At 47.6% G+C, this 15,779-nt stretch overlaps 1 protein-coding gene across 1 annotated transcript in view; it reads right to left on the bottom strand.

Annotated features, from left to right (window-relative positions):
• tei (irregular chiasm C-roughest protein teiresias) overlaps positions 1-15,779 on the bottom strand; it is a 237,642-nt gene that overhangs the window by 107,626 nt on the left and 114,237 nt on the right. The window contains exons 4-5 of the mRNA XM_018036867.2: positions 6,157-6,496; positions 5,492-5,727 (exon numbers count right to left, since the gene is read on the bottom strand). Of these exons, the coding sequence (XP_017892356.1) occupies positions 5,492-5,727; positions 6,157-6,496 (576 nt within the window). The remainder of the gene's footprint in view (positions 1-5,491; positions 5,728-6,156; positions 6,497-15,779) is intronic.

Genomic DNA, 15,779 nt, shown 5'->3' with positions numbered 1-15,779 from the left:
AACGACAGCCCTTCAAGTGCACCGTCGACCGGAAGCTCGAGGTTATTGACTCGCCACTCGACTTCGGTGGTGTACAATACGCGTCTACGGGGGACGATTGGGCTCGTATCGACGAGGGAACAGAAGGCAGGAGAGCGATGCGGTCGAAACGGGCGAGCTACGTCGGTCGTAAAAGGATACGGGAGCACAAGGGATGGTAACGAGTAACGGGCAGACGGGTTTTCAAAACCGTAATTTCTCGTTCCCCCACACCAGGATACGGTACGTACGTTTCTCGTGGTTTCGAAAGAACGGTTTCAGGATAATTAACTCCGAACCGGGTCCTTCGACACGGTACGATACACGAAGAACATCGTCCATTTGTTCCGATAAATATGGGGCATGATAAAATGGTATAGAATTTACCGAGAGCATCGTGAACTAATTCCGCGTAATTTCACCGGGACGTAATTAATTAATGCCTCACGGGCACGCTAAACACACGAAACATCTATAACAACATCGTACACAAAATTATCGTACACGTTCTCGAATGTACGACGAGGAAAAATTGGATGTAATTTTGAGAGGTACCCGATAATTGTAACAGCTGCTGATCCGAGAGACGGATCGTTGACGGGGCGAAATTATATGGAAAATGATTACGCCGCGTCTATCTCGCGATTGGACCGAAAGTTTGCATAGTATCCGTCGGCCCGTCGATTGAAATCCAGGAATTTAACGGTGAACGGGAGTCACTCACGCGTTCCAGTTACGAAAGGAATATATCTGCGGCATACAGCGGCGATGATTCAATCGCGGCAATGTATTCGCGATCGAGTCACCTTTTCGTCGGACAGTAGCGCAAACGTAACGCGTGCAAACATCGCGTACCGTCGGCTAATAAACGAGGACGATCGATCCCGTCGACGGTTAAGCTGCGAAATGTGGGTTCACGATTTTCGATGGCCGAACAGCGATAACGTGACCGCGCCGCGCGACGTACACGTCCGGTGCCGGGCCGGTGTTTGGCAACTCCAGCGGTCGTCATCCGGCGAACAAAATCAAATTGCTCCGATGTACATAATGAACCGTGATTAGCCTCTGCCCGGCGGGTACCGAAGTTCGAAAATTGCTTTCAAAGACAGTGATACCGGGATCGATCCATCGGGATCATCGGCGCTGGAGAATGTTCCATTAATTACGCGGAAACCTTCAGCTAATCAATGGGTAGTTAGTGGCCAATGGTTGGCTCGCATCAATAATCACTGGGCAACGTGGTAGTACAGTACTGGGCTTTGATGCGCTAATTTACACCACGTGCATTAATGCCCTTGTCTCACCAGCCTGGAACTATGATTGTCTAAGTGCTTGTACGAGCCTAGGACAGGTATGCGCAAGACGCCGCGAACAAGGCGATATATTGCGGTGAACGCGGCCGGTAAAAGCGCCGATACTACCGCATCGATCACTCCGAACGATCGTACGCAATTCAGCTACGAATAACCGTTGAATCAACGTTTCGCCGACGCGAAAGAATCACGGAAACGATCCTGACGAATTACTGATATCGCGTCTTTCTCAGGAATTTGCCGTCCTCTGCTTAAAAGTGAATTCGTATAGCAAACGAACCGACGATAACCGGAAACGCATCGCCGGTTACAAAGAAAATCAGAGTTAACCCGGGGACAAAGTAGAATCTTTCCATCTCATCGCCTCTCTAATTTCAGCTGCTCGTCGCGGGCGAGTAACGAGCTGGCCGGAAAGAATAGGAGCCGACTCTCGCTGGTTGCCTCTCGTGATCCGTCTAGTTTTCAAGAAAAAGTGCAATCGCGGTAACAGCACGCGATTAAACGGGGAACAATGCCGTAGAGTCCGAGGTTTCCCAAAATTCGCGACGCGACAATGAAAACGTTCCCTCGTTCCCCAACCCACGTCCTCGTTGCCGTGCTAGCCTACCACGGTGTATCTCTCGCCGCTATACTTTCCTACGGTCCGTTATAAATATACCGTGTAAACGTCTCCGTGACACCGGGGTCGTTCCTCCGTCGCGCTTCCGCGGCTTCCGCTTTCGAGCGGCGACAACGCTCGAAACAATGAGCTCGACCGCTCCTGCCGTCCCTCTGCTTTCCTTCCCGGAGCCTCCCCCCCCCGTTCCACCGAGCAAACTTTGGCTTTTGTCGCGACGCGCCCGGGGAACAAGCGGCGGAGAAACGAGAAAGAAGACCTCCTGCTTGGTTTATGACCGAAACAATACTTTTATCTTTCGGAATTCGTCCTCGGGTAACCCCGCGACGCGATGCCGTGCCGGGACTTGCCTAATTAGATTCAACGCCGTGAGAAGACTAAATGACTGTCGCGACGAGTGCACCGCGCGGTGTGCCGCGACGTAATAAACTTCTAAACGACGAAACAATGAACGCGGAGAATTAATAAGTTCGTTAACGAGTTACACCGCTGTTCGCGTTTAATTAAGTCGAACCCGCGAACGAGATGACCCTTTTTTCATATCCCAGGATTCGCAGCAAGAATCGCTACGCTTCTTCGAGGCGATTTTTCGCTATTAACAGTGAGCGAAATTTCTCACGTGAATTTAAAAATTGCACGCGGGTACGATTCCCTTCGCATGGATCTGCTATTCACTTAGTTAATCTCGCTCGTCGTACTCCACGCGATGCGCTCGTATAATCTCGGTAATAATTCTTCCGCTCCCTCGAAAATATTGGTGCAAAAATGATTTATCATTACCATTATGCGTCCGCGTAATACAAAGTACGACGTGCAGTTGGAATAAAACCGAGATTTGTCCACGGAACCTCGTCCACTCGATCACGTCTAATGTCTTATTGCGACAACTTAGGAGATTTTTACAAAGCGAATCTGTACGCGAGAGAAGCAGAAAGTAGGAAAAGGAACGGGCAAAAAGAGTGAAACCTGCGATTCATTTCGATGCCGTTATCGTGCGACCGTTAGAAAATCAACGCGACGGTGAAAAGGAGAAAGGAAACAAAAATATCGACGCTGCTCGAGTTCGCAAATGGGTACGGGGAGCGTTGGAACAAAAGTGGAATGCCACGAATTTCGTTCGCGTGGTATCCACGATGGAGTCTGACCGGGCCGCGCCGGAGCGGCATCGAACCTGATAAAGGAGAAAGCCCCGATATTGGTCGAACGGTGGAATGCTCCCTCTTCGCGTCCAACAACAAGATTTCTCTCTGTACCTTAGATATATATATATATGTATAGAAATCTCCTCGGCCTTATGGACCCGATCGATGGACGAAACGAGAGACAAGCGGCGAACGAGGGGGCAAGTCGTAAGGGAGACGACGTATAATAGGAGACCCTGGGTATCCCGAGTTAAAAGAGAACTCGAGAAGATCGAGAGATTGCGATTGATGGAAATACCGTTAAGCGACGATACTCCTACCGCTGTTACGATTAGACGTTCCCGCGACGCGTCGGCTGCCGGAGAGCAAGCCGGAAAATTGAATTTTCGTCGGGTTTGAGGGATAAAAAATTCGAGTGGTCGTCGCGTCGAGAAGAAAGGAGCACGAGTGTCCGAAGACCATCTTAGACAAAGACGTGAAACCAGGAAGAGCGATTTCCTGAGCGCGATCGAAGCATCGGAATTTCGTCTCCTCTCGATTCAGCCACTTAACCGGCGCGAAGAACGCCAGAAGTAGGGGAGTGTTATCGAGCGAGGCTAAACGAATTCGTATAACTCCGGGGGAAAGGATTGGATTCATCGCGGGCGGCGTCCCGACGCGACGTTCCACTGTCTATTTGTCGACTGAAATACGAAGTGTTCGGCGTAGCTGCCGCATAAAACACGCATTATTCTTAACTTTTTCCTGGTCGCAGATTCGCTGACGGAAATCCCGAGGGTGCTAAGCAAATCTGTCCCTATCAGATACAGAACGACATTACCGCGAGCTCCGGCCTCTTTTCCCGTTTTCTGCCCCGGGCTACGACGTCGGAGATCTCGAGGACAAGAGCAACCGTGATTGCCGCAGCGGACGCGTTACGAATTCCTTATCGATCATCTTTCCATTTTACCATGTAATACTCGCGTTTTCTTACGGTCAATAAAAAAAACTGCGAATATTTTCCGATCGTTCTCATTAGCCCTCTCCTCTATCTCAATCTGTACTCCGCTGATCTAAACCGGATCGACATGCAAGCTAAATTAAACATCGAGGGGTGCGCTTGATGATAAATATACGGAGCGAGATATTCGACACGGACGATCAGGACAGCAGGAGACGCGGGGACATCGTCTAGCAGATAGCGTGAAATAAAAGAAAGCCTGTCCTTGGTGCGGGATATTAAAAACAAAGGTGGGTTCGCGGCGCGGGTTCATTTGAAACGTGTTTCGCGTGGGCCGACGAAGGGGGTTTGAAACGCGTCGCACGGCGACTGCCGGCGCGGCGTGCGGAACGATGATTGTTTCGCCCCTGCACGCGCTATTGTTTCGACGCGTGTACGTACGTTTCCACCGCGAGCCAAGAGGGCCAGAGAAAGAGAAGAAATGAGCATAGTTGCCGCGGTTGTCCGTCAACGAAAAAAACCAAAGGGGAGGACAAAGAGCAAGGGAAAAAAGAGCAACGGGAAAGAAAAATGTTTACGACAGATGCATATTCATGCGGTGCGACGCTCTTGTTCCGGTTCAAGAGACGCGGATTAATATGCATAAAATTATCCCGTTTCTGATACGTCGAAGTATTGCGTTGGGAATAAGATTTTATAATACAAGTATGTGAAACTACGGGTCAAGAGGGACTTTTTCATTTCTACTATTATTACATCTCGATTGGAATCAGTGAAAAGATTAACGCGAATGAATCGATACTAATATGACAAGAGTTTTGAATTGCTGAAGATATTTATGCTATTCTCCTGATTAAAATGATAGCACACGATATTATTTCGAGTCACTTAACAGTGACTTAGTATCTTACATGAGTAAATAAGATCTGAATTATATCGTATTTGATGTCACTTCAATCAAAAGCAATCTCATGAATATGATATGAACAACAATCAAAAAGAAAGACACTTTGCAGTTGTCTCTTAACTTAATATCCCGGTTCTTATCTCGTATCTCGAGTTTTGAAACAGAATCCCGTTTACTCTTTCGAGGCATTCGGCAAAAAACGGCTCGTGTTACCAGGAAAAGAACTACCTTGTGTTGGACACACATTCCTGTTTTTCATTCGCGCGTTGTTTTGCTACGCCCGAGGTTCTCGCGACGAAAGTTAGCATCGACGCAGGAGTATAATGCAGTTCGAGCAAAGAATACTCTGTTACTTTCCCTTTAAAAATGTTTCCTATTAAAATCTATGATCTCTACGATTTAACGAGCGCTTTTACAATTATATCTGCTTAATTGGGATCAGTAAAGATCCACTAATAGTGATGCCTATTTGCTCGATACGATATCATTGGAACGGTTTACTTACAGTCTACAAATACATATACGACGTTTGATATTAACAGTTTGATGACTTACCGAGAACGACGAGTTTCACAGCTCTCCCGGTAAGTATCTGGCCCTGGTCGTCCTCCAGCGTGCAGCCCCATGTACCATCATCTTCTAATCTGACGTTGTCTATGTGCAACGCTGCCGTGATTGAATCGCCAATATATCTATGTCCAGTCCCGCTCATCTCCGTCCTCGTGTTGATCGTAATCATGTCCACCGGACTTCCCTCGTGCAGCCATGTCGCTGGTCGTCTTCTATAGCTTCTAACAATACAATCAATTCGATTCATTATAATTAGGTAATTGATCAGGTGCCAAACGCGATACACGTTTCCATAACGCGACTCGACCGAACAAATTTTGAACACAAGCTACATTTCAAAGTATTAAGAATTCCCCCCTCAAAATCTTTTTAAAGAATAAACAAACAATAAGTATATCTGCTATCCATCGTTACGTAATTGATCCTATGAATTGGAAATGCTACTTACATCCGTCTTCTAATTTCCCAGTCAAATCACAGTCACTGAATAAATCACTTTCTTCGAAACAAGGAGAAAAGTAAAAGAACTCCTCTCCAAGAAATAAATCAAAGAAAACGAACAAGAATCTATCTCTGTACGAGTGTGCAACGAATTTCGATTCGCTCGCGCGTATTCGATTCGCCTGCGTCTATAAAACAGGTGAAATTACCTGGCCCCGGGCAACAGTAGTCTCGTGTGATTCTCCTCGAGCTCGCACGGCAGTATGACTTTGCTGTGAGGTTTTACCATCAGCTCCAAGGGTGGCTTCGACGGCGTGGCGACTGTATCTAAGGAGACTGGAACATTGGTCGGAGCGGAGGAACTGGTAGACCATAAGTCCTCTTCGGGGGCTAGAAGGGCCGCGGGCTGTGCCACCTCGTCCGACAGAGAGATCACCGTTGAGCTGGACGTCGTCGTTGTACTGGTGGTGCTCGTCGTGGTCCTTCTCGAACGACGTCCTCCCTCCTGCCTGCCACGGAGTGTGAAAACGCCGGCTTCGTTCACCGAACCTGCGTTTCCAACAGAGAATGCACCACACCGTTAGCGATAATTACTTTCACTGTTCAACAGGTTAAAAGTGCAACGCTCGATAGCGAAAATGAAAGTCACGAACGAAATTCACTGTCAATTAATCGAGAAATTTCCAGAAGAATGGCGACGCTACGAATTGCGTCGCAATTGACGGCAAACAGGCAGTTAATAGCGTCGGTAAGAATAAGAACGCCGGTTTTTGATAATAAAGCTAAGACGTAGAAGAACTCACCCGCTTTCACATTATTTGTACGACACTACAGATTTTTACGGCTCTCGCGACTGCACAAGGATACGAACAGGTCCGCACTTCCTCCCTCGACAAAAAACGATGGCGTACTGACCGGCACAAAGCTCTTCGCGGCGCGGTAGACACCTGACGCGCTAATCGCCAGCTGATTGGTTCGCGCGAATCTCCTGATTCTGTCTTCTCGAATGAGCGAGAGGGTAAGTACAGTCCGAACAACAAAAGTGGTGAATAAATTGTTTGAAAATTATTAATCAGCTGATTGGTTCGCGCGAATCTCCTGATTCTGTCTTCTCGAATGAACGAGGGGGTAAGTACAGTCCGAACAAGGAAAGTGGTGAATGAATCGTCTGAATTAAAACGATCGTTTCACACGCAACAAGTATTCATTACAAGAGTGTTAAAATTATTAATCAGTATTATTCTAAGAATTGTGGGAACAACAACTCTCAACGATCGGCTACAGGACGCAGCTACGAGCGTACGTAAATTAAATACAAGCTAATTAACGTTACATTTTTTTCTCTAACCGTAAGTACAATTTTAATTATTTAGATTCCAAAAGTTTGTCGTGTCAAAGAGAACTACTTTCACGATGTACACAAGCGTTCGTTACCGTTTTATTTAATTAAATTTCGACATTTAATGAGAATGATGCGACGGTCAGAAAATCGCGAAGTAAACGAGGTTACATGCAAGCAAAGGGGCTTCTTAACTAAATAGTGTTTCCAACCATCGATCGATTCTCCCGAAAACTGTCTATCAGGCTCGGTCGAGCGGGGCTGCACGAGGAAAACTAATTATGACTTCGATGGACCGCAAACAGGTATAACTATCTAGTCAGTAGAGATAAGGTTGCTTGTCGATCCGTGTCTATATTCTACACGTAAATACAGCCTCTCTTCGGCTGAAACGAAGCTAATGCTAATTATTCCCAAACGATGACGTGATCTAAGCATTCTTTTAGTCCTAACCAAATAACAAATTTTTCCCACTAAACGAAACTAACAAAACCGAGTAACACAACTGGCTGTTCGTAAAATCTCAAGAACCGAGCAGCTTTGTAAGTCGAATATTTCATAGTATCATAGCAATCGAATTTGAAATGCTGGTACTTTTATTAGCATTTGGAATAAAATTCTAGATAGCATTGTTTAATTAAATCTTAGTATGAATAGAAGCAATGAACATTTCAACATGGAAAGGGGGGTAAATTTTAAGTATAGTTAATTGTTGAACGAAAGGAAAGTACAGGTCAGATTGAAGCTCGATTATTAACCCGTTAATTTCCAGCGATCCGATGCATCAGTTACGTTTAAGAATAATTTATAACAGGCCTGGCAAGGGTTAAGAAGGATATAGGACAGAATTTGAGCAGCGATGAAGGCATCGGGCCGCTGGTTACACGCTAAACTAAACGCATCGAGTGGACGTTGTTCAACGTCGATGCATGCATAATTCACCCGCTGTATCCATTCATTATTCATGTCGTGATCAATGGACGTCGACAACCACGATCTGTATCTGAACACGTCGCCCTGGCGGAAAGTGAAAGGGCGACACGAAGAGGCCGTCGCGTTCGCTCGAATTTCGTGAAACGAAAGAACCACGTCTGTCTTCATCAACGACGATGACGACGACCTGGTATACAAGTTTGCCCTGTTCTGTGTTTGACAAGCATTTTATTCGCTTGACAACTAATTTTTATACGAGTCGTTAAAGGCAGTTATGGAATTATAAAGTCGTAATTATAATCGATCGATCGGATACTGGTACGTAATGTCTGATACAAATAGCTGCAGCTGTATATTATGAAGAACAACAAAGGGATTCGTGTTATGGAAATTCGCGCCGCCAAACTCGAATTTCATAAAACAAAGGGGTTAACCGCGTGAACTGTGTAGGGGGGGTGGTAAAAATCGATATCGCGTCGAAGGAACCTCGTTACCGATAAATTCGATATTATGAGGTTGATATTTGCACGGGTGGGGGGGTTTACCGCGCCGGGAAAAACGGTATCGATAAATATCGAGCGAATTTCCATCCGGTCACGATAAATTGCTCCTCCCGAAAATCAACACCAATAAATTCAGGGTCGTGGAAATCGGCACCGATAAATTCGGTGTCGTAAAAATCGATGCCGATAAATTCCGTCCCGTACAACCCTTCGCGTGGCCGACGGGGATGGCAACTAAATTTCGGGTCGTGATAACTGGCCGAGACGAGCGGAGGGGATAAATTCCGAGTCGCAGACGTCGAACAGCGACCCGGGAAGATCGCCGGGTCGTGGAAATTTCGCTTGATGACAAATCGGTGTTCGCGTCGGATCGAGAAGACGCGATATAAATTTTGCGTCGTGGCACGCGACATCGATGAACTCTGCTGGACTCGAATCTTTCATTAATCAACTCGCGATACGACCCAGTTGCGCTGTTCTACCGCACGTGCCTACGCGTACGTGAAACGACGTGTACACGCAAGATGAAACTGAACGCGTTGCGAAACGGCTCGACAAAAATGGATTCGGTGGCAGTAGCAATTGGAAACGATGCGTGGGCGAATTTGTTTTGACGCTCGCGCGGCTATTAATTAAATTCAGGACAATTAAACTCCCAGTTACTCAATCGTTAAGCGTCGTCGCGTAATTGCGAGCGTTTAATTTCACGTTGTAGAAATCAAATGCAGAAGTCAAATGGCGCGTTAATTGAGCGCCGGGCGTCCAAGTGCGAGGGAAAGAAATCCGTGTACGTGCCCAAAAAATATTAGCCGCGTTCCGTCGGGCGCAGATATCGTTTCGCAACTTCCGCTGAGGTTTACGGTCTCGTAAAATCTTTAAGGACAGAGGTCGGAACAACCGAAGCTGCTCACGACGAACGTGCTGGCCGCGTTTCATGAAATCGCGAGTAAGTACGAAAGATAACCGCGGCGAAACGGCTATCTCATCGCGTGGTCTCTTTGTTACTCGGCAAGTATCCGCGATAAGCGACGCATCCCGCGACGACAACGGAACGGTAACAAACGGGGCCGAAAGAGAAAGAAACGCGGAACTGAGGACGATGAGAGACGCGACGCCCGAATGCTGTGACGTTTTCATGCCCGCACGTTTGCATATATGCATACGAACCGCGACAGTGCGAGGTTGTAAAGCGGTTAAGAGGATTTGTCACCTCGTGTCACTGGATAAACTCCTTTTCCTTCGCTCGCGAAACTCCGCGCGCCCGTTACTACTTCGGTCGACATCTTCCAGGACACGATTTGAGAGTCCCTCTTCTCCCTGTCTCCTTCCGTTCCCCGGTCGGTCCTCTCACCCTTTTACCAAACACCGAAGCGAATCCAAACTCTGCGTCCCGATTCCTTTTGTTCGCGGGCGCATCAAACATGAAATATGCGAGTTCGCTTGGGGAATTCGAGTAATTTGCGAAGAGGAATCGGCGGAAACTCAACTCTCGTCTTTAATCCCTGCCGAAATACTAGATTTGTCGAACGTTTCACGAGCTCACCGGGAACGTAGCGCGGGTCGGAGGAAACTTAGCCTCGCGAAACGCATGTGATACCGTGGAAAGTTCTGCTGGAACTTCTTCCGGCTTCCGCCTGCAGCCATCTCGGAGCTATAGGATTTAGCTACGTCGAGCTATTAATCGCTACTTATTTCAGAGCTTAATGGGGCCGTAAAGAAAATCGTTCGAGGACACTGCCACCCGGCGGGGTGAATTTGTTGCACCCACTCTACGAGTGCCAGACGTGCACAGCTGTGAGCTAGAACCGTTTTAATGGTCGCATTGTGTCTGTTTCGTCGGGCACTCGACTTTGACAGAAACGTGGCGTAACCGGGGAACGCGATCGGTATTTATCGTCGCTACTCGTCCCGTTTTATCGAGAGATATGGATTTCAATTGCTTCGCGGATCTTTCAGCTCTTGCCTCATCGTTTCGTCCTCCTCCTACTACCTTTTATGGAAACCGAGTGAAACAACGCGGGAATAAATTGAACGCCGATACCGACTGAACTATATACATTGCTCTTGTTTATCTTTGAAAACGTATTTATCTTGGATGAAAACAAACCGTGGAAAGATGGAAAGTATGTCGGTTGATAAAATCCGCGAATACGTCTGTCAAAGGTATTTCGGTACTTCATCGAAAATACGTTGAGGCTCGCGGGAATCGGCTTATGCAAACAGCGAAGACGGAAGGTGGCAAACAATGGTAAAACAAATGAACGACTGCGCTCCGTTCTCGAGTCTAACGATTTCGACCATTCACCGTGGACGGTTTATTAAAAAAAAAAAAAAGTGATATCGCGCGATGTACAGTACACGAGTGGGATTCGTTTTAGTAATATTGCAACGTTCATATCCGTTCACAAATATTAGATCTGCACTGTACAAACGACGGGAGGTATTCAGCGTTTTCAAATTTATACGAATACCTCGGTCATAACTAGCGGTGGTTATTAAATTTACCGAGATTGTTACTAGAGCATCGTGAACAGAGACGTTCGACGATGAGCGATGGGACGAAAAATGAGTTGGCCCGCGGCCGAAAATCGAATGGGGAAAGGAATCGTACGTCAGGACGTACGAGCAGCGAAAAAAGATGCAATGCAACGTCAGCTTTGTGTATAGTATAAAGCGATAAAGATCATAGACCGTGTCTCTGGAGCACGTCTAGCAGAGAAATAAGAAGTATGAAAGCCGGAGGGAAGGCGGGTAAAAATGTGAGACTGAGAAAAGAAAGGGACGGAAACAAAGGGAAGAGCTGCGTACAGAGAAAGGGTGGAGAAGGAGCAACGAAAGAATCCAGCGGTATGGATATGTATCGCCAGGGGAATTTATCTTTCGCGCGGAATTCGCAGCACGAACGTCTTTGATGGCAACCGGAGTGATTCTCACCGAGGCTATACCTTCTTCTATCTCTACCGTCCCGCCCCTCGGTCCTCCGCGTCCCGCAACTCTAATCTCTCTTCACCCTTTACCACCCCCCCCTCTGTCCTCGGTGTCATCCCGTGCTAAGCCCTCTGTAATACCCTCTGTTACGGAAACAGTGACGAGCCGGTGCTCGTTCCGGTCCCCGTCCGGTAATTCCAATCGCTGCGATGGCCTCCGTTAACTAAGATCGACAAACAATTACCGATGCGGCGGAGAGCGACACGCGAAATTTCGATCGACCAGAGTACGTAAAATATTCTTGCGACTGCCTTCCTCGTTCGCCGTCGGAGAACCGATTCTTCCCGTGGAGAGGTGTTCCCGCACAAACGGAACGAACAAGCTTTAAACCCGTCGATATTTATGTTCTACTCGATTAACGTTCTACGGGGCAACCTTTAATCGAGAGAAACCGAAATTCGTTCTCGGACAAGACATGAAATTTAATATCAGGTTCGATATTGATTCGAATTCGAGTGTTGAATTTATACGGCTCGGTTACGCTCGCCTTGGACGAGGGGATATGCCCGGTCGGGAAATACCTTTGTGTCCGTTGCTTCATTTTACGTACTCGTTTTGTTTAAGCGACGAGCGAACAAGCTCAACGGGTGAATTTCCGTTTATGCGACCCAATAATCGAGAGCCAGGAAATGAAACTTCATGTAACCGCTGCGTAAGATTTAACTTTATTTCATGTCGGATCGATTCCAATCTACCGTACCACGTATCCTGTCTCGTACATACAGTCTTCCACTAATTTTACGCGAGTCTCTCTCTCTCTACCTCTGCTAAATGCGAACGGGAATAAAATTTATGATAAGCCGTAGATCACGATTTGGACATCGTTATCCTTTTACACGTTGCTCGTCCGTTGCAATCACGTACTGATAAACTGGTAGAATAAAAGCGAAATATAGTCAGGTTGAAAAGGCGTGGAACAATGAATAACGAGTAACGGCGACGTCGGTAATACTTGCACGAAATACTACGCCTCGTCAGTAAGAGAAGATCGTCTGTCGATCCGAAAGAAGTCCTCCCCAAATCCTCCGATCTTCAGGGGCGCGTTTCTTTGACGGTTCTCGTTACAGAAATTACATTATACATATATATATATATAGGGTCGAAACCGTTTGCCGCACGGAGTTCCATTAACAGCGGCGTTATCCATTCGGTGCCGGCGGATTGCTCGGGATTCTAATCTGACCGCAGGGCATGCCTTCTAATATAGATAGGCTTGATTAATTCCGCGGCAACGCAGTAATGCGTCATCCGATCCGCGCGCGGCTACTGATCCCGGTGCGATTAAGAGCGGCGTTCAGGCGACACCGAAAACGAGCCGAGATTCAGAGAGCGAGATCACAAGCACCGTAGGAACAAGCTGCTGCTCGGTCAGTATCATCGGCTAACTATGCAAATTAAATTGGAGAACTCTCCTGTCCAGACGAGCGTCGTTCATCCTCCGCGTCCTAAAAATCGTCGCGACCATCCCTCTGGTCGACTCTGCCATTATCGAGTTCTCTCTCTCTCTCTCTCTCTCTCTCTCATATCTCTCTCTGTCTCGCTATACAACTGGCACAGAGGCCACGCATGCTGATTGGAGGGTTAACAGGCTCGACGGGATGTGCCGGTGCGGATCGATGCTTCGATTGTTGATCCTTTAGTATGGATTAGGACAGTGCGAATGCTGATTGGGAGAGATTGATCTATTTAACGTTTAGGGAATTCGAAACGGCGATTGTTCGTTTGAAATTTTTACTAGCTTCGTACTATAAATCGTCGACTAAGACTGCTGTTGACTTTCTTTCTTCTTTCAACGTACTAAAAAAAGTATGACCCGAAGCTAAACGATCGACCGATTGTTCATCGTTCGTATAAAAAGTGTGCGATATAAATGTTTAAAAAGGGTCGTCGGACAATTTCTACGGAGGCCGGATCCTCTCCGCTATTTGGAAAGTTACGGTAGTAATTCCAGGCTGGCCGCGTGCCACGATCACGTGCCCGCAGGAAAATCTTCGCTGAAACAAGCTCGGCCGCGACCCACACGTAGGCCAGGGCTCCGGTTTTCGGGGGCACAGATATCGAATGATTGATACAGTTTCCAGCGTCGGGCTCACGGGTCTCGCAAGTTTTCTGAAGCCCCGCCAAGAGGCGAGAGCCGGACGTCGAATGTGCCGGCACCGTCCGGTGTGCGATGCCAAGCCGGAAATCACCACCCGCCCGTTTTCCATAGGTCGAAAAGAAGCTGGTCCACCGAACCCGCGCGCATCCCGCACGAACCGATCCACCTCCGTCCTATCTCTAATTGTTATCGTTCCGCATCGATCGTTTTGCATAACCGATACGCGACGGGAATGCGCCAAAACGAGGACGGACCGTGCGCTCGTGAATCGTCCGAAAGTTTCGAGCTCCTTTTGTCGCGTCGGCAACGGTCCGCTCCGGCAAAACTGTTTTCCGGTACGAGTACAAACCGAGTGAAATGCGGAACGGCGCGCGTACCAACCCCCGTCTTTTTATCAGCACGAGTTTGAGGCGCAGCGATAAAACTGCTGTCAGTACTAAAGATTTGATGCTCGCAACTGAACGATACTGTTCCTATGACGCACCCGGAGGTTAGCCAACTGGTTCTATGAGCAACGACGATAAATTTATTCACGAACACAGTGTGTACACTAACTCGTGGAAAAGAATTTTAGCCTCTATCGATACGGGGAAAATGTACGTTGAAATTACCAGACATTTAGAATCGTCTATACCTTACGTAGCAATGAACGAGATAACGATATTACTCCCGGCTATGGGAATCCTCGTGAAAGAGAACACGAACCAATTTGCAGTTCGTTTCCAACCGGATTTTATTCATTCGCGAAAGAGTCTCGCTCCGATAGCATCGGGGCGTTCTTCCAATACCGGTAAAATATTAATTAAACTTCGGTCAGTGTGCAACGCCGTGGGATTGCCGCTCCTCGATGGAAGTCACCGTAACCCGCCGCCGCGACTAAGAACTTCGTTACTCGCCATTTAATAACGAACACCGTTCTGGTCTCCCTCCCCGTCCCTATTACGGTCCGTCGTCGAGGTTACAAGCGGCGATTGTAAAAGCGAACGTGATTCTCCGACGCTCTGCACTCCGGGCGGGCAATCCCGACGGACGGCCCGGGCGGCGAGTTTCCGGCCTTCGGCTCGTTTCTTTCGTTCGAGGGCACTCGACGTCTTCGTTAGCGGTATTTTCTGACAGCGCAGAAGAGGACTCCCGGAAGAGATCGACGTGAGCCCCCCTCGCGTCGCGTCCCTCGTTTATTCCCTCTTTCACCGCGTGGCACGTCGATCGTTCACGGTGAACCGTTCGATCCACTAAATCACCGGTACCACGAGCGAGCGACGTTATTAATGAGGCACTAATAGCGGCCGTACGAGGACCACGTTTCGTATTCCCGCACGACCGGCTCTCATCGTTCGCCACTTAGCGATAATTGTTATCGTGGCGAGGATCGGGCTTCCGGTACAAATCGGCCGCTATGAAAATCGATCATCGTCTCCGCCCACCGGGCCGCTCGACGGCCGAATTTCGAATTTCATTTACATATTACCGTGTACTCTTCGTCGCCGGGCGCATCGCGTGTACCTACGATCCGGACACGACCCGGCCTAGCGATATTTCGATTTATTTTATTCAATATGTGCATGTTGGGTTAAGGGATAGCCTCGGTATTTGCAATTTTGTAAACTGGAGCACGAATCCTCTCTGTTCCGTCGTGTCTGAGTAGAAACCGATATCACGGCGGATCTCCAGTCTGACCAAATACGATTTATACTACTTGATCTGTCCGATGGACTCCTGCCCGTCCGACCGTACGTGGTTCTATTCTACTCTCCTACTCGAGGAAAATCCCGAAAGATAACTCTTTTAACGAGCAGAAGAAAAGTAAGTGAAAACGCCGTCGTTTGATTGAAGTTACTAATTAAGGATGTATTGGCTATACAATCAATCCCAAAAGTTTATGTACTTCAGAAAAACTCATTTCCTATAATTAAAAATAGTGCATTTTTCTTCTAATTTCGATATTTAATGAGTTACGTATGATTATATGGC

Source organism: Ceratina calcarata, unplaced genomic scaffold (assembly GCF_001652005.2).
Source record: "Ceratina calcarata isolate Rehan_Ccalc_2016 unplaced genomic scaffold, ASM165200v1 scaffold106, whole genome shotgun sequence".
In the NCBI taxonomy this organism is placed as follows: Eukaryota; Metazoa; Arthropoda; class Insecta; order Hymenoptera; family Apidae; genus Ceratina; species Ceratina calcarata.
Note: the sequence above shows the minus strand (reverse complement) of the source record. Positions and strands in the feature narration are given on the sequence as shown.